General features: G+C 43.9%; 1 protein-coding gene across 1 annotated transcript; it reads right to left on the minus strand.

Annotated features, from left to right (window-relative positions):
- Window positions 1-15,437: 15,437 nt before the first annotated feature.
- Window positions 15,438-20,320, minus strand: LOC124671922 (sugar transport protein MST1-like). The gene is made up of 4 exons (XM_047208240.1): window positions 20,185-20,320; window positions 16,722-17,041; window positions 15,991-16,623; window positions 15,438-15,893 (listed from the first exon to the last, which is right to left on the minus strand). The coding sequence occupies exons 1-4, from the start codon at window positions 20,318-20,320 to the stop codon at window positions 15,438-15,440; spliced, it is 1,545 nt and encodes a 514-aa protein (XP_047064196.1).
- Window positions 20,321-20,395: the final 75 nt, after the last annotated feature.

Consider the following 20,395-nt stretch of genomic DNA (forward strand, 5'->3'; position numbering starts at 1 on the left):
AATTTGTTCACCCAACATGCTATTTATCTTATGGGAGAGACACCTCTAGTGAACTGTGGACCCCGGTCCATTCTTTTACATTAAATACAATCTACTGCAATACTTGTTCTACTGTTTTCTCGCAAACAATCATCATCCACACTATACATCTAATCCTTTGTTACAGCAAGCCGGTGAGATTGACAACCTCACTTGTTTCGTTGGGGCAAAGTACTTTGGTTGTGTTGTGCAGGTTCCACGTTGGCGCCGGAATCCCTGGTGTTGCGCCGCACTACATCCCGCCGTCATCAACCTTCAACGTGCTTCTTGGCTCCTCCTGGTTCGATAAACCTTGGTTTCTTTCTGAGGGAAAACTTGCTACTGTGTACATCATACCTTCCTCTTGGGGTTCCCAACGAATGTGTGTATTACACGCCATCAAGCTCTTTTTCTGGCGCCGTTGCCGGGGAGATGAAGACACGCTGCAAGGGGAGTCTCCACAATCCAATCTCTTTACTTTGTTTTTGTCTTGCTTTATTTTATTTACTACTTTGTTTGCTGCACTTATATCAAAACACAAAAAAATTAGTTGCTAGTTTTACTTTATTTACTATCTTGTTCTATATATCTAAAACACAAAAAAAATTAGTTACTTGCATTTATTTTATCTAGTTTGCTTTATTTACTACTGCTAAAATGGGTACTCCTGAAAATACTAAGTTGTGTGACTTCACAACCACAAATAATAATGATTTCTTATGCACACCTATTGCTCCACCTGCTACTACAGCAGAATTCTTTGAAATTAAACACTGCTTTCTTGAATCTTGTTATGAGAGCAATTTTACGGTGTTAGTTCCGATGATGCTTGCTGCCCATCTCAATAATTTTGTTGAATTGTGTGAAATGCAAAAGTATAAGGATGTAGATGGTGATATTATAAAATTAAAATTGTTTCCTTTCTCCTTAAGAGGAAGAGCTAAAGATTGGTTGCTATCTCTGCCTAGAAATAGTATTGATTCTTGGACTAAATGTAAGGATGCTTTTATTGGTAGATATTATCCTCCCGCTAAAATTATATCTTTGAGAAGTAGCATAATGAATTTCAAACAATTGGATAATGAACATGTTGCACAAGCATGGGAGAGAATGAAATCTTTGGTTAAAAATTGCCCAACCCATGGACTGACTATTTGGATGATCATCCAAACCTTTTATGCAGGATTGAATTTTTCTTCACGGAACCTATTGGATTCAGCTGCTGGAGGTACCTTTATGTCCATCACTCTTGGTGAAGCAACAAAGCTTCCTGATAATATGATGATTAATTACTCTGAATGGCACACGGAAAGAGCTCCACAAGGTAAGAAGGTAAATTCTGTCGAAGAAACCTCCTCCGTGAGTGATAAGATTGATGCTATTATGTCTTTGCTTGTGAATGGTAGGACTAATGTTGATCCTAATAATGTTCCGTTAGCTTCATTGGATGCCCAAGAAGAACATGTTGATGTGAACTTCATTAAAAATAATAATTTCAACAACAATGCTTATAGGAATAATTCTGGTAACAACTATAGGCCATATCCTTCTGCTAATGGTAATAGTTATGGTAATTCTTATGGGAATTCTTACAACAATAATAGGAGTGTAGCCCCTGGTCTTGAAGCTATGCTTAAAGAATTTATTAGTACACAAACTGCTTTTAACAAATCTGTTGAGGAAAAGCTCAATAAAATTGATATTCTTGCTTCTAAGGTTGATAGTCTTGCCTCTGATGTTGATCTTTTGAAATTGAAAGTTATGCCTAATAAGGATATTGAAAATAAAATTGTTACTACAGCAAATGCCATCCAAGTTAGAATTAATGAGAATATAAGATTGATGGCTGAATTGCATGCTAGGTGGGAAAGAGAAGAAAATGAAAAACTTGCTAAAGAGAATAATGTAGCTAAAGTTTGGACTATTACCACCACTAGTAATGTTAATGATTCACATGTTGCTGCACCTCCTACTATCAATGGTAAAATAATTGGTGTTGGCAATGTTACTACTTCTAATGCAAAGCCTGCAAAAGCTATGGAAGCTGCTAAAGCTGCTGAACCGGTCTGTGATAAAACTGCTGAATTTTTTTCCAACATTGGGGATGATGATCCCATTGCTTTAGATTATAATGGTTTGGATTTTGATGATTGCCACATCTCTGAAGTTATAAAGTTCTTACAAAAACTTGCTAAGAGTCCCAATGCTAGTGCTATAAACTTGGCTTTCACAAAACATATTACAAATGCTCTCATAAAAGCTAGAGAAGAGAAACTAAAACTTGAAACTTCTATTCCTAGAAAGTTAGAGGATGGTTGGGAGCCCGTCATTAAGATGAAGGTCAATGATTTTGATTGTAATGCTTTATGTGATCTTGGTGCAAGTATTTCTGTTATGCCTAAGAAAATTTATTATATGCTTGACTTGCCACCATTGAAGAATTGTTATTTGGATGTTAATCTTGTTGATAATGCTATAAAGAAACCTTTGGGGAGAGTTGATAATGTTCGCATTACCGTTAACAATAACCTTGTCCCCGTTGATTTTGTTGTCTTGGATATTGAATGCAATGCATCTTGCCCCATTATATTGGGAAGACCTTTTCTTTGAACTGTTGGAGCTATCATTGATATGAAGGAAGGTAATATTAAATATCAATTTCCTCTCAAGAAAGGTATGGAACACTTCCCTAGAAAGAGAATGAAGTTACCTTTTGATTCTATTATTGGAACAAATTATGATGTTGATGCTTCATCTCTTGATAACACTTGATATACACTTTCTGCGCCTAGCTGAAAGGCGTTAAAGAAAAGCGCTTATGGGAGACAACCCATGTTTTTACTAAAGTACTTTTATTTTTTGAGTCTTGGAAGTTCTTACTACTGTAGAAACCTCTCCTTATCTTAGTTTTGTGCATTGTTGTGCCAAGTAAAGTCGTTGATAGTAAGGTTCATACTAGATTTGGATTACTGCTCAGAAACAGATTTCTTTGCTGTCACGAATTTCGACCTGCCTCTCTGTAGGTAGCTCAGAAAAATATGAAAATTTACGTGCGTGATCCTCAGATATGTACGCAACTTTCATTCAATTTGGGTATTTTCATTTGAGCGAGTCTGGTGCCACTTTAAAATTCGTTTTTACGAACTGTTCTGTTTTGACAGATTCTGCCTTTTATTTCGCATTGCCTCTTTTGCTATGTTGGATGAATTTCTTTGTTCCATTAATGTCCAGTAGCTTTGTGCAATGTCCAGAAGTGTTAAGAATGATTATGTCACCTCTGAACATGTAAATTTTTATTGTGCACTAACCCTCTAATGAGTTGTTTCGAGTTTGGTGTGGAGGAAGTTTTTCAAGGATCAAGAGAGGGAAATGATGCAATATGATCAAGGAGAGTGAAAGCTCTAAGCTTGGGGATGCCCCGGTGGTTCACCCCTGCATATTTTAAGAAGACTCAAGCGTCTAAGCTTGGGGATGCCCAAGGCATCCCCGTCTTCATCGACAACATTATCAGGTTCCTCCCCTGAAACTATATTTTTATTCCATCACATCTTATGTGCTTTGCTTGGAGCGTCGGTTTGTTTTTGTTTTTGTTTTTGTTTGAATAAAATGGATCCTAGCATTCATTGTGTGGGAGAGAGACACGCTCCGCTGTTGCATATGGACAAGTATGTCCTTAGGCTTTACTCATAGTATTCATGGCGAAGGTTGAATCTTCTTCGTTAAATTGTTATATGGTTGGAATCGGGAAATGCTACATGTAGTAATTCTAAAATGTCTTGAATAATTTGATACTTGGCAATTGTTGTGCTCATGTTTAAGCTCTTGCATCATATACTTTGCACCCATTAATGAAGAAATACATAGAGCTTGCTAAAATTTGGTTTGCATATTTGGTCTCTCTAAAGTCTAGATAATTTCTAGTATTGAGTTTTGAACAACAAGGAAGACGGTGTAGAGTCTTATAATGTTTACAATATGTCTTTTATGTGAGTTTTGTTGCACCGGTTCATCCTTGTGTTTGTTTCAAATAACCTTGCTAGCCTAAACCTTGTATCGAGAGGGAATACTTCTCATGCATCCAAAATCCTTGAGCCAACCACTATGCCATTTATGTCCACCATACCTACCTACTACATGGTATTTCTCCGCCATTCCAAAGTAAATTGCTTGAGTGCTACCTTTAAATTTCCATCATTCGCCTTTGCAATATATAGCTCATGGGACAAATAGCTTAAAAACTATTGTGGTGTTGAATATGTACTTATGCACTTTATCTCTTATTAAGTTGCTTGTTGTGCGATAACCATGCTCCTGGGGACGCCATCAACACTTTGTTGAATATCATGTGAGTTGATATGCATGTCCGTCTTGTCTGAAGTAAGGGAGATTTACCACTCATTTAATGGTTAGAGGATGCATAATGTTAGAGAAGAACATTGGGCCGCTAACTAAAGCCATGAATCATGGTGGAAGTTTCAGTTTTGGAAATATATCCTCAATCTCATATGAGAACATTAATTGTTGCTAATTGCTTATGCATTAAAGAGGAGTCCATTATCTGTTGTCTATGTTGTCCCGGTATGGATGTCTAAGCTGAGAATAATCAAAAGCGAGAAATCCAAATGCGAGCTTTCTCCTTAGACCTTTGTACAGGGCGGCATAGAGGTACCCCTTTGTGACACTTGGTTAAAACATGTGTATTGCGATGATAATCCCGGTAATCCGAGCTAATTAGGACAAGGTGCGGGCACTATTAGTATACTATGCATGAGGCTTGCAACTTGTAAGATATAATTTACATGATACATATGCTTTATTACTACCGTTGACAAAATTGTTTCATGTTTTCAAAATAAAAGCTCTAGCAAAAATATAGCAATCGATGCTTTCCTCTTTGAAGGACCTTTCTTTTACTTTTATGTTGAGTCGAGTTCACCTATCCCTCTCCACCTCAAGAAGCAAACACTTGTGTGAACTGTGCATTGATTCCTACATACTTGCATATTGCACTTGTTATATTACTTTACATTGACAATAACCATGAGATATACATGTTATAAGTTGAAAGCAACCGCTGAAACTCAATCTTCCTTTGTGTTGCTTCAATACCTTTACTTTAATTTATTGCTTTATGAGTTAACTCTTATGCAAGACTTATTGATGCTTGTCTTGAAGTACTATTCATGAAAAGTCTTTGCTTTATGATTCAGTTGTTTACTCATGTCATTACCATTGTTTTGATTGCTGCATTCATTACATATGCTTACAATAGTATGATCAAGGTTATGCTGGCATGTCACTCCAGAAATTATCTTTGTTATCGTTTACCTGCTCGGGACGAGCAGGAACTAAGCTTGGGGATGCTGATACGTCTCCGACGTATCGATAATTTCTTATGTTCCATGCCACATTATTGATGATATCTACATGTTTTATGCATACTTTATGTCATATTTATGCATTTTACGGCACTAACCTATTAACGAGATGCCGAAGAGCCAGTTGTTGTTTTCTGCTGTTTTTGGTTTCAGAAATCCTACAAAGGAAATATTCTCGGAATTGGACGAAATCAACGCCCAGGGGCCTATTTTGCCACGAAGCTTCCAGAAGACCGAAGACAAGACGAAGTGGGGCCACGGGGCGCCGCCACACTAGGGCGGCGCGGCCAGCATAGGGCCCGCGCGTCCTTGTTGTGTGGGGCCCTCGTGACCCCTCCGAGGCTGCCCTTCCGCCTACTTAAAGCCTCTGTCGCGAAACCCCCAGTACCGAGAGCCACGATACGGAAAACCTTACTGAGACGCCGCCGCCGCCAATCCCATCTCGGGGGATTCAGGAGATCGCCTCCGGCACCCTGCCGGAGAGGGGAATCATCTCCCGGAGGACTCTTCACCGCCATGGTCGCCTCCGGAGTGATGAGTGAGTAGTTCACCCCTGGACTATGGGTCCATAGCAGTAGCTAGATGGTCGTCTTCTCCTTATGTGCTTCATTGTCGGATCTTGTGAGCTGCCTAACATGATCAAGATCATCTATCTGTAATGCTATATGTTGTGTTTGTCGGGATCCGATGGATAGAGAATACTATGATATGTTGATTATCAATCTATTACCTATGTGTTGTTTAAGATCTTGCATGCTCTCCGTTATTAGTAGAGGCTCTGGCCAAGTTTTTACTCTTAACTCCAAGAGGGAGTATTTATGCTCGATAGTGGGTTCATGCCTCCATTAAATGCGGGACGAGTGACGGAAAGTTCTAAGGTTGTGGATGTCGCTGTTGCCACTAGGGATAAAACATTGATGCTATGTCCGAGGATGTAGTTATTGATTACATTACGCACCATACTTAATGCAATTGTCTGTTGTTTGCAACTTAATACTGGAAGGGGTTCGGATGATAACCCGAAGGTGGACTTTTTAGGCATAGATGCATGTCTGGATAGCGGTCTATGTACTTTGTCGTAATGCCCAATTAAATCTCACTATACTTATCATATCATGTATGTGCATTGTCATGCCCTCTCTATTTGTCAATTGCCCGACTGTAATTTGTTCACCCAACATGCTATTTATCTTATGGGAGAGACACCTCTAGTGAACTGTGGACCCCGGTCCATTCTTTTACATTAAATACAATCTACTGCAATACTTGTTCCACTGTTTTCTGCAAACAATCATCATCCACACTATACATCTAATCCTTTGTTACAGCAAGCCGGTGAGATTGACAACCTCACTGTTTCATTGGGGCAAAGTACTTTGGTTGTGTTGTGCAGGTTCCACGTTGGCGCCGGAATCCCTGGTGTTGCGCCGCACTACATCCCGCCGCCATTGATACGTCTCCGACGTATCGATAATTTCTTATGTTCCATGCCACATTATTGATGATATCTACATGTTTTATGCATACTTTATGTCGTATTTATGCATTTTTCGGCACTAACCTATTAACGAGATGCCGAAGAGCCAGTTGCTGTTTTCTGCTGTTTTTGGTTTCAGAAATCCTACAAAGGAAATATTCTCGGAATTGGACGAAATCAACGCCCAGGGGCCTATTTTTACACGAAGCTTCCAGAAGACCGAAAGGGAAACGAAGTGAGGCGACGAGGCGGCGACACGCCAGGGCGGCGCGGCCCACCTCCTGGCCGCGCGGCCTCGTTGTGTGGGCCCCTCGCGTCGCCTCCCCGACCTGCCCTTCCGCCTACTTAAAGCCTCCGTCGCGAAACCCCGGTACCGAGAGCCACGATACGGAAAACCTATGCGAGACGCCGCCGCCGCCAATCCCATCTCGGGGGATTCGGGAGATCGCCTCCGGCACCCTGCCGGAGAGGGGAATCATCTCCCGGAGGACTCTTCACCGCCATGATCGCCTCCGGAGTGATGAGTGAGTAGTTCACCCCTGGACTATGGGTCCATAGCAGTAGCTAGATGGTTGTCTTCTCCTTATGTGCTTCATTGTCGGATCTTGTGAGCTGCCTAACATGATCAAGATCATCTATCTGTGATGCTATATGTTGTGTTTGTCGGGATCCGATGGATAGAGCATACTATGTTATGTTGATTATCAATCTATTACCTTTGTGTTGTTTATGATCTTGCATGCTCTCCGTTATTAGTAGAGGCTCGGCCAAGTTTTTACTCTTAACTCCAAGAGGGAGTATTTATGCTCGATAGTGGGTTCATGCCTCCATTAAATGCGGGACGAGTGACGGAAAGTTCTAAGGTTGTGGATGTGCTTGTTGCCACTAGGGATAAAACATTGATGCTATGTCCGAGGATGTAGTTATTGATTACATTACGCACCATACTTAATGCAATTGTCTGTTGTTTGCAACTTAATACTGGAAGGGGTTCGGATGATAACTCTGAAGGTGGACTTTTTAGGCATAGATGCATGTCTGGATAGCGGTCTATGTACTTTGTCGTAATGCCCAATTAAATCTCACTATACTTATCATATCATGTATGTGCATTGTCATGCCCTCTCCATTTGTCAATTGCCCGACTGTAATTTGTTCACCCAACATGCTATTTATCTTATGGGAGAGACACCTCTAGTGAACTGTGGACCCCAGTCCATTCTTTTACATCGAATACAATCTATCGCAATACTTGTGCTACCGTTTTCTGCAAACAATCATCATCCACACTATACATCTAATCCTTTGTTACAGACAAGCCAGTGAGATTGACAACCTCACTATTTCGTTGGGGCAAAGTACTTTGGTTGTGTTGTGCAGGTTCCACGTTGGCGCCGGAATCCCTGGTGTTGCGCCACACTACATCCCGCCGCCATCAACCTTCAACGTGCTTCTTGACTCCTACTGGTTCGATAAACCTTGGTTTCTTACTGAGGGAAACTTGCTGCTGTACGCATCACACCTTCCACTTGGGGTTCCCAACGGGCGTGTGCTTTACGCGTCATCACCATCAACCTTCAACGTGCTTCTTGGCTCCTCCTGGTTCGATAAACCTTGGTTTCTTTCTGAGGGAAAACTTGCTACTGTGTACATCATACCTTCCTCTTGGGGTTCCCAACGAACGTGTGTATTACACGCCATCATGCTGCCAAGTTCATTTGTTCAGGCGCACATATTCGGTCAAAGACTTAGGTTCATACCAAATCTCTCAAGACCATATCGTTTGCTTTGTAAAGCAAGATTCCCTCTTGAATTCAGTGATATACCGGTGGATCGTGATATTCTAGTTGTGTTTCTAGAAGTATTACCATGTTGTTACATGACCGTGTTGTCGAGTTCATGAGTAAGTTGGTTCTTTGAACCGTACTGGATAACCCTGGACTAGTTGGTTGAGCTTAAACAACAACTTGGAGATTTGCAAGACAAATGCTCTACTCAACTTTGTTCCTTCATAAAGGGATATCTAACGTTGTTTGTGTTGAAGTCAGAAAGTATCTCCTCGATGGATACGCTATCTTCTCCATATTTGATTTGAGTTTGGGCTATCGTCAAATCAAACTCAGTTCCAAGGGCTATCTTGATGATGTTTATACTCATGGTGTCTCGTCTGAGTATACCTTCATGTCCTTTGGTCTGACCAATATTTCTGACAAGTTCATATAGAATATGAGTCCCTCATTGGAGTATCTTGATAAGTTATTATTGAGTCCATCGATGACATTCTTATTTCCTCCATGTTTAAAGAGATTCATATTGAACAGTTGGCACTAATGTTGGAAACTTTTGAGAACCATATTCGTGTTATCATGAAGTATATGCTCTGGATGTTGGAAGTGACCTTCTCTAGTTCACGTGCACTTGCTGAAAGATGTCGCCGTGGATCTGAGTCGAGTTCCCTTTCTTATCCTCGGGAATCATCACAAGTCGGTCAGGCATGTGCGAAGTATTCTTGAGATGGAAGGTTGTTACCTCCATTCCTTGAAACATTTCTCTATGCACACTAAGCCACTGACTGATTTGTTCAAGAAAGAGAAGAAGCTGAAGAACTTCAAAATCTTCTTGGATGTTCCCATAAGGACTCACTTGTGTTACATTGCAAGTTCATGTGCACGCAATTGCCTTTGCAGTCGCAACCACATGTATTACGCAATCTAGCTCAATCCTTTGGAGCTTGACATTGTGGTCCATATCTTGAGAATCCATCGACTTTACCTTGGTGGTAATTGTTGCAAATTTTCATTCGGACATGCTGAGTCTGAAATATCTTTACACCTAACCTAAGCTGAATCTCAAGCGGCAATGATGGTTAGAGTTTCTCAAGGAGTTTTGGCATAGGTCTCTTTGCAAATCCGGCAAGATTGATGTCGTGGTTAACACAATTAGTTGGAATACCTAATGCCAAGATTCCTGAAGCAACAAGAATAACCACTCTCCATAAGGATCTTGTGCGACTTATTCTAGGAGTTGCCCTTATGATGTATTTTCAATTCCGAAGTCAGACCTTCACTTTATGACCTATTGAAGGCTAGTCAATAGCCTAATAATGGTGTCTAGAACATCAAGAAGGACATTAGAAACAAAGTTGCTAAATTCTCCCGGTCAATCCCTTGAAATCATTTCTCCGGTGACAAAAACTTCGTTCGGGAAATTTCACTCCCCGGTGATCCTTGCTACGTCTTTCGACGATGTTTTTCCCCTTACTTTGGCTTATACCTGAAGTTCCAATCAATTCACACGTTGTGTGAATTCGTCAGTCATCTAGGCCATAGCCTTTTGAGTAGACAATAATCGTTTCATGTATCCTTGACCAAAGAGTGACTATGATTCTTAAATCCAAAGTTGCTATGGTTGGATAATCATTTGTGCTTCTACGAGTCACCATTTCTAAGAGTGCCTCGTCATGGTAGCAAAGGCAACAAACTCTTCGCTATCTTGTCCCTTTGTATTCTTCTCAAGCGTGGAGCAATTGCCTACCAGAATTTGAAACTTCTTCCGTCTCCTCCATTACCTTGACGTGTTTCATGTTTGTTAGCTCAAGAGTTGTTTCTAAGCACTCCTTCCATGAGTTGACCATGAGATACTCGATCTTTGCGAAGATCCACCATCTAGTGTTATTCCCTCTTTCCTTTAGGTGCAGTTGAGCAACAACCTCAAGGGAAGAAAATGAAGAGCTTAATTCATGATGTCGTGGATCAACCTCCTCAACAAAGAAGATCATCGTGGTATCGACAAGCTCGTTGAAGACCAGTGTAGTCTTTGTTACTTTCTCTTTTCCTACCTTAGGAATCTCGGGGACGAGATTCTTGTAAGGGGGATAGAGTTGTAACATCCCTGTTTTGCTAAACCCTAATTAGGATTGTTTGTGCATTCATGAGCATCATTAAAATTCATTAAGAAATTTGCAAATAAATAAAGTGGAAACCCAACATGTATGCAAACCTTCCTCTATTTTAAATTCTCCCAATTTGTTTCAAATCTTGAAAACCAAAATATGTGGAACCTCAAATACATGAGGAAGGCCACTAAATATTTCCCCTAAAGTTTTTAAGTTATTTTGTATCTCTAAAGGGTTGCAAAATGCCAAAATCTAATTGATTTTGCCCTGTTTTAAATTTTTCCAGAGTTTTCCCAAAAAGCCAGGGGCTATGGGCAAAACGCCCCTTGTCTTCTTCCTGGCACAGGCAGGCACCTGCGTGCCCTGCCCTGCGCGCCCGACGCCGCCACCTCCTGCTCGCCGCCTTGACGAGGAAGACGTCCTGGAGCCTCTCCCCCACACGCCTCTCCCTCGTCCTGATTCTCTTCCTCTCCCCATCGTTCTCTCCCTCTCTCTCTGTGACCGCGTTCGAAACCCTAGCTCCGGCCATCACCGTCGCCGCCGCTCAGGGCTACCCCGCGCCCAGCCGAGCCGCCCAGGAGCTCCGCCGTGAAGCCCTCCTTCTTCCCCGCCTCGCCAAGCAAGCAGGGGAGCCCTCCATCTCGCGAATCGGGCGACCTCTGCGTCGCCGGTCACCGCCTCTCGCCGGTGTTCCCGGCCACCTCCGGCGACGCCATCGCCACCAAGAGCATCACGGTGAGCAGGTGGTCCCTCTGGTGGCCTCGCCTTGCCCTCTCCCCCTCCGTAGCCCCGTCGCGACGTGCGCCCGACCCCGGCCTTCGCGCAAGCTTGCCGCCGGCCGGCTCCGGCGACCATTGGCGGGCGGCGCCTCCGCCAAATGGTTGCCCGCGTCGACCTGCCCCTTCCCCCCCTAGCGCATGCCCCTATCGCCCTCCGGCTCGGCGGATTGAAATCCGGCCGAGCTCTACTGGGAGCTCATGGCGTGGCTGACGTCATCATGACGTCATGCCCACGTCATATTTCCTTTTTCTAATTTTCAGAAAATGTTTAATTCTTGCTTAATTCATAAGTAATTCATTTTAATTCAGAAAAAGGAGTATAATATGTCAAAATGATCGGAAAAGTGAAACCTATCCATCTAAGCTTTCATCATGCATTTTTGAACAACTTCAATTAATGATTTTGTTAGAATAACGAAATAACACTTTATGGAAGTCATCGAAATGCAATGTTTTATGCATTCGAATTCCATTTAATTTAACAATGATGTATTAGGGTTAGTTTCCATACCTTTAACATGTCATATCATCATCTTTGTATGCGCATTGCATCGATGCCATGTGTTGATTGTTATTTTTCTCTTTCTAGTGTTTGCTTCTTCGCGACCGATAGTGCACGAGTTCGAGACGATGAAGTCCGACAACGACCCAGGTCAATACTTGTCCATCGACGAACAAGTCAAGCACAAGATCTCCGAAGATTCCATATCTCTTTGTCAGGGACAAAGGCAAGCCCTAGCCTGGTTCATATGTGATTTCTAAATGCTTTTACTTCTGGTTCCTACATATTGTATGCGATTCAACTGTCTTTTATCGATAGGTAGATTTTTCCTATCAATTGCATGTTCCACCCTTGTAGCCTCAAATCCCTGATCCACTTCTCCTAGCATAACTAGGTTTGGCATGTGTGCATCGCTAGAGCCTTTATATCTTTATGCTTAGCCATGCTTAGTATGTTACGCTGCTACTCCGGTCTTCGGACTGGAGTCTTACAAGGAAATAAATCTAGCATGACAGGTTGACGTGGTAAGTATAGAGATGTTCTTAAAATATAACTAAAGGCTCCGACGAGAGGCCACATTGGGTTGTGGTGGGTTGTTTCGTTTCTGCCGACCCTAGGAACCGAGTTCTCGCCTCTTGAACCAAGACCGAGCGTACAACCACACGAGGCCCTATTATGGTACCCTCTCGACTCACTAACTTGCCTAGTAGATTCCATGAGTCACATAGTTTGCGCGTTATCTGGTCATATGCATTGCATTTTTCTTGGGGGTAAAGGTACATAACAGGCAGGTAAGCGTGGTCGTGGTGGCTGGGGGTTGCGGCCTCTGGGGAAACCCACCTCGGTACACATCGTTAAGGACCGACTTCGGGACTTGACCCGTTACGGCGGAACAATCCTTAGCGCGTGACTCATGGTCTCGGCGACAGCAAGGTAAAGGTCATGGTCAACCACCCTCTGCCGGCTTTCCAAGGAAGAGAGCTAATAATTTGGCATTAAGAGTCGGTTGGTACGTGTGGGTAAAGTTGTGCACCCCTGCAGGGTTAAATCTTTTCGAAAAGCTGTGTCCACGGTTACTGATGACTTGGGAATGGATTCTGTGATCATAGACAACTTGAACCTGATCGTAAAACTTGGCAATCAATGTGTGTTTACGGATACCTTCTCCGGGTGTTGAGGGGGTGATCCGAGGATAGTGGTTCGAGATTATGAAGATTGGTGGATACAATATGATGATCAGTAGAGCTAGAGATATCGCTCTCTTATCCCCTTTTAAAGGTTCTGAGTAGTCGAGCTTCTTCTCCCTCTTGTTTATTAAAGGAAAACTGGCTTTACGCAAAAGAAACTCCACAGAAAGCCCGCATATCCGCTTTGCTAAAAGGTTGTACTAAGTCTTGCTGAGTCACTGTACTCAGCTTTGCATGCTCTTGTTTCAGACGAAGTCGCTCCAACAGATGGTGGTTTCTAAGTCGACATCGACGAGTAGCTTGGGGTTCCCAGGTGGCAGCCTGGAATCTATGGGCTGGGACGTCGCCGTTATGCTCCTGGCCTCTTAGGCCTTTTGCTATCTTGCTATGTCTAATAGCATAACTTTGCTTCCGTTGATTGATGTATGTCAGGTCAGTGACCTCTGCTTGTAATGCTTTGGTTCTTCGCTCAGTTATGAGCTTGTATTACTTCTTTGAGTCGTAGAGTCACTGTTGTGTTACCGATTCTCTCACTATAGTCTCTCAAGCTCTAGGTTAGGCTTATGTCAGACGAAGATCTGGTATTTGTCTAACCCTGATCCCGGGGGTGCCACAACCAGCGCCGTCGTCGCCCGACCAAAGATCTTAGGTTTTCACCTTGAAGATAGTCCCCGCTCTCAAAACAATGCCACCAACAAGGTCATTGCCAGACACAACTAGTTAAGGCCAGACATTGGGTTTTCAACCTGAAAGGTACGACTTTGAACTTCAACAGTACTGCCGCCCCCACTTTCATACCACTATTGCGGAGCCCGGAACACCAAGCAAGTCCTTCAACAACGCGGAGACTTAAACCTCCCTTAGCTAGCCCTCCAATCCGACCTTCATCATATTCTCTTCTTCTGACCTCACCATGCGCCGATCCCTCCAGAACCAAACGGTCGGAATAAAATTATGGGTGCGCGCGATCGAATACCACCCGATCCAGCAAACTTCAGGGAAAAGATGCACTGTTCCTTTCGCCGGCGGAGCTTTCCGGAACCTATCACTCCGGCCAGATTTAGACGGACAAGCCTCAGGCAGGTCTTCATCTTCGCACAAGAGAGATCCTAGGACCACCACCATTATTCAGGTCGGGCCCCGACAACGCCGACCATCCCAGACCAGCAGTGGCAAAGCGCTGACACCAAGCGAATGGACAACGCCTTGCAGCCGGTCGGCCCTCCACCCGCGACATGCATGCTCATGCCTTGCTCAGCCATCGCCGGCTTCCACGCCTCCCCACCTCGCCGCCGGGACACGTTGATAGATCGAAAGACCCACCACCACCATCCGCAGGCCGACCATCTCCAGCAAAGAAGAGGGCCGCCTCCGTCATCCAACCCAAGGCTGCTGCCCCAGGCGACCTCGTGCCGTGGGAGAAGCCCATGAGCACCACCTCGCACCGACGGGAGGCGGGGAGATCCAGCTGCGCAGATCAAGGACCTAGCCGCCGCCCACCGGCGTGCCACATCGTCGATGAGCCGACGAGAGGTGGCAGCAGCGCAGATCAAGGACTTGGCCGCCGCGCGCCGCCCACCACTAGCCACCACCGGCGTGCCGCAACGTCAAGGAGGGTCTTGGCCTCCACCTCCCAGCGCAGCATGGGGAAGATCCACCGCCACGCCCCGCGGGCTTTGCCCGGCGGCACCACCGGCGGCGGGGGAGGGGGGTAGATGGATTAGGGTTGGGGGTGCGGCTGGGGTCTGTAAAGGTATTTCCGAGTCCGACCGGTTGAGTGTTAGAGATAAAGAATATTATTAGTTAAAGTACAACCTTTGTGGTGGTTTAGCGCAATACTCATGCCTGGCTATGGATAGTAAAAAACTTATTTAGACAGACAAACATGTTTTAATTTGAATATGAATGGAAAAAAGTGTATTTTCGTTCATCATTTGCAGTCAATAAGTAAAACTTAATTGTTTTGCTAAAAACATGTAATGGACACTTGGTCCACCCATAGCAACGAACTGGTATTATGTTAGTCTGGAATAAACACCAAACATTTTTTGTGTTTCAAAAGTTATATACTTGCTTCGATTCATATTAAGTGCCGTTAGTACAAAGTTGTACTAAATCAGCTTCACTTCATACAAAGTAGTACTATATTGTTATCTTAAATTTAAAATTAACAATATCACACCAACCATATTTTGCACATATTAATTGTTGTTCACATTGTTGATTTGGCTTCCGTGCTTGGCATCCCCGACGAACCTCTTCCAGTACCAATGTCTTGTCCATATTGACTGCATGGCTTCTAGTGGTACGCCCTTCGTCTCCGGCAGGAACGCCGCCATGAAAATGGTCATTATGAGAAGCCAAGCGGCGTAGAACAAGAAGACGCCGTACTTCATGGCACAGAGCAGCGCGATGAACACCTGCAGCTCCGCGAAGGCGAGACAAAGAGCCACGGAGATGCTCATGGCCTGCCCGGCCGACCTGATCTCCACAGGGTATATCTCACTGGGCACCACCCACCTGAGCGGCGCCCAGGACAGGCCGAAGCTGAAGGTGCACATGCAGATCAGGACAAGCACGCCGGTGGCGTAGCTCCGCGGCATGGTCACCCCTTGGTGCTTCCCGAGATGGCCCGCCATGACCCACGAAATGGCCACCTTGATTTGTTCAGCAGTCAGCAAAATGTCAGGTTGATCGAGGCATTTAACAGCTACGTACTCCTCTAGTGACAGAGTGACATGATAAACACTATACCTCGCATAGCATCATGCCAATGCCGCCGACGATGAACAAGAACCTGCGGCCGGTGCGGTCCATGATGAAGGTGGACAGAACCGTCGCGACCAAGTTGGTGATGCTGTTGATCACGGAACCAAGTATGGCCTTCTGGCTGGTGAACCCCACCGTGCGGAATAGCACCGGCGAGAAGACGGAGATGACGATCATGCCGGTGAACTGGTAGAAGACGGGTATGGCCAGCCCAACCACCAGATAGTGCCGATACTCCTTGCTGAACAGCCTCCGGTACGCGCCGACGTCGTTCTGGCGTGCCTCGTCCACGGCGCGGGCGATGTCCTTGAACTCGGCGTCGACGTTGGCATGACGCCCGCGGATACGCTGCAGCGCCGCGCGAGCCTTGTCGGGGTGGCCTCGCAGCACGAGGCTGCTGGGAGTGTCCGGGATGAAGAAGGCTCCCAGGACGATGATGACGCCCGGCACGGCCGCCAGGCCGAGGGAGATGCGCCATCCCCAGCCTGGGATGCGGTTCGTGATGTAGTTGGTGATGGTCGCCGACAGTATACCGATCACGACGAACGTATTGTACGCCGAGGTGAATGCGCCGCGCCACCTCGCCGGCGCTGTCTCCGACAGGTACACCGGAGCTGCCTGCGGTACAAAGGAAATTTCAGTACTACACTACATGGAAAATCCACATTACGCCCGCAAGCCCGCAACTATAATATAGCTGGACCTCCAAGCAATACCTGTAATGTGAACCCAAGACCAAAGCCCAGTAGCATCCGGCCGATGATGAGCATGGCGATGTTCACGGCGGCGGCGTTGATGATGGAGCCGGCAAGGAACATGGCGCCGCCCACCAGCATGATGGCCTGGCGGCCAATCTTCCTCGTAACCCGGCTGGCCACCAAAGACGACAGCGCGGCGGCGATGAACAGCGACGACGAGAATGCGGTGAGCCACTGGTTGTCGTATTTGCAGTACGGGTCGCTCCTCGCGCTCTTCCTACCACTCTGCACCTCCGGGAAGAACTTGCTCAGGAACGAATCCATTTGCGTCACGCCACCTGGCTTGCCAAATGTGCACATGTGTAAGCGTAAAATGTTCTAGACACGCGCGCTGCAGTGCAACATGAGTTTAGTGATCGTAATTAATGAAGAAAAGTGCCTGTGGTAATAAGGGCATGTGTAATGGGCGCAATTAGTCATTCTTACTTTTTTTTTAAACTATGCAGAGGTTCATACATGCGTACATACACTCATCCCTATGAACATACGCACGTACAACCAACCCCTATGAGCACCTCTGAGAGACTGAGTCTAAAAAAACTGATCCGACGGATATTGAGATTTACGAAATCACCAGAAGCGCCTCACTGTCGACGGGAATCGCCTCCCACTGAAAAATATTCCGCATTTTAATGAGACACCAAAGTGTTAAATCTAGGATTTGAACTCTAGTGGACTAGAGGTGCTACTGCCTTCCTAACCACCGAACCACAGGTTGGTTCTCAATCATCCCTACGTTTGTCATGCTGAATTTTTTACTTAATTGAAGGAAAGAAATTGAAGAAAGAGAATGTAAATGGTATGGATAATTTTCGCTACATATCCGCATACGCGTCTATTTTTGAGGATATGGTGGTATGCATTTTTAGGAATCCACTGGATATGGATGTGATGTGGATATTGGTCAGACAGATATCAAGCGGATACGGTAGCGGATAAGATATTGCTAATATCCGATGGATACGGATTATCTGACACTCTTTGCGGATAATTCGATGTCCTCAAAGAAGATAATCCGATAAAAATATGTCCAGCCCTAAATACCTAGACAATGGAGTTAGGCTATGGGTCAAAATATGAATATTGTGTTGGCACGTAAGTTGGTTAGTTGTACAAACAAGTGTGCAACTATGGATATAGTCCAGTGTTAAACATTTTTGCTTACTTTTTTACATAAAAGAATCATAATTCTAATTTTATTTCTGTATTGTATCGAATATCAGCTTTCAATCCTAGTGTGCTCTGAATCAGCTTCATATCCGCAATTCGATATAATCCGTATTCGACCATTATCCGCTTTGATCCGAATCCATTAAAAAATATGATAAAATATATTAAAATAGAAATATTCGACCCAATCTAATCTTTCTACACCCCTAACGGTGAGCGCATGGCGACGATTGATTCAAAGAAGTGGCCAACAGTAACATATCAGTGTGGGTAAAGAATGGACATAGGAGGGCAAGAGACCCAACTAGAGTAGGTTGTGTGTGCCTGGGTGGCACATGTATTATATTGGAACGTGGACAGATATAATAATTTACAATCCAATTTGTTTTCAAATTTATTATTAAATATCCATATTCGACTTGAGGGAAACAGACGAATACGGATATCTGATTTTGAACCTAGATACAGATTTTTCCCCGAAAATGGGGATACGGTATATCCGCATCCGAAAATTATTTAGGATTATCAAGTTTTTTTAATTTAAATAATCTGATTTTGAACCCAAACATCAAAGCTAATATAACACAATTAGTAGATAGTGAGTTACCGAGTTTCTCTGCTAAACAAAAGCTTACTTACATAGCCACTATACCGTATATTAAGTCCAACGTTTAATGATTCTGGGTTATTGAAGCTTGCATCGACGCTATCCTATCTCTTGTATTGATCTGCGTTATTTACATACATTTTAACCAACTTAATTTGTTCATGTGGTCCATATTTACTCATTCTATTCTATTCGTTACCGAATTTTACTATATTAGTGTTTTGTTAAACTTGTTTTATTCAAAAAAAATTGGTTGGATGGTTTATCGATCGACTTATGCGCATATCTATTTGATTGCTTTTGTTTCCGCCTTAAATCTGTTTTGTTTTCGTTCTGAATATGCGATCTACTATCTCTGCATTTGAATCCGTAACTGGTCATTACCGATCTGTTATGATCTGAACAACTAAACAATTGTTATAAAATGATCTGAACATGCCAGCCTGGTTCCCATCACAATCCTAGTCCTCCTTTCTAAACCTATCTCTAGATCCTCAACTCCTCCCTAACGACTAGTTGTTCAGATCATAACAAGCGTTAAAAATAGTCCTTCATACATGACCTTTGAGTTGGGATACCTGCTTTTGTCGTCTGGTTGTGCCTTCCTATTCTAATACTTATCCATTTCAAATTAAATTCCCGCGGTTTCGGTCAGCTTTAGTCTACATACAATGTATCTAAACACGTATATGTTCGCTTCTTTTTAAAATAAGCTACGGAAACAGAGGAAGTACTAATACTAGTACCATATATATTGCCTCTAGGTCTTGTGGAAGCATCTGCCATTCTGGCCATACATAAAAGTATCTTCAACCCATTACATACTCCATTGTTTAATAGATATATTCTGATCGGTCAACCTAATGCCTGGATCACATGCATTTGTATCCCTTGCCGTCGATTGGACGATACCAGAATTCAAAATTATCATTTTGCAGATAGACCGTCTATTCATTCAGTTAACCTTCCTAAGCTAGGATCGCATCCTAGCAGTACAGAGCCAGGTTAAGTTCGACTCTTATGCCCCCTTACAGAACTCTACGAAACGAACTAACAAGATAAACATATTGTACTTAAGCTAGTTAATTTTTTTGGCAGTTGGCTCAATGGAGTTGATCGTAGGTATAAAACTTTTATTAGGGTGGGAGCGATTGCCATTATTTGGTCGCTTTGGCTATGTAGAAATGACAAGATTTTTCATGATACTAATTCTTCTTGTTTGCAGGTTATCTACCGATCCACCGCTTTGCTCCGTTCGTGGTCCTTGCTTCAGAAGCCAGAGAGCCGAGACCTCTTTATGGAGGTTTCTACACGATTGGAGGATGTGGCGAAGGATATTTTTTCCCAACATGGATGGCGGCGTAATCTAAGGATAGAGTCCTCTTAGCTGTCCTTATGTATCGTAGTCCTTCAGTGTCGGGTTTTATCTTTCTTGTGTGAGTACTACTATGTCACTTTGTGAGTGTGCGGCTGTGTGCATCTTGTTATGCAGAGGCCGGGTGTGCTACTTTTAAAAAGTAATGAAAGCGCCCTTTATCGGAAAAAAAAAAGTTAATTTAGCACGACCAAGATTAGCTTAGGAAGTAACCTTAACCTTGAACCAGACTAACCCTATTAATTAAGCATACACTAGTACAAACTGACCTGTGACGCCAGTGTCGTAGCCGTAGATGAGGCCGCAGGAAGCGGCCATGAGGGAGGTCACCACGACGGGGAATGTCACGCCGCCGCCGTAGTCGTGAGCAGTGCCGTCGGCTGCCACGAACCCACCACCTGCCATAACTCAAAGCGTTTGTTTAGGCTCTATTGTTGGGTTGAAGCTGTGAAAACACTGCGGCAAACCTGCGATACAAGG

The sequence above is a fragment of the Lolium rigidum genome, chromosome 7 (genome assembly GCF_022539505.1).
Source record: "Lolium rigidum isolate FL_2022 chromosome 7, APGP_CSIRO_Lrig_0.1, whole genome shotgun sequence".
Taxonomy (NCBI): Eukaryota; Viridiplantae; Streptophyta; class Magnoliopsida; order Poales; family Poaceae; genus Lolium; species Lolium rigidum.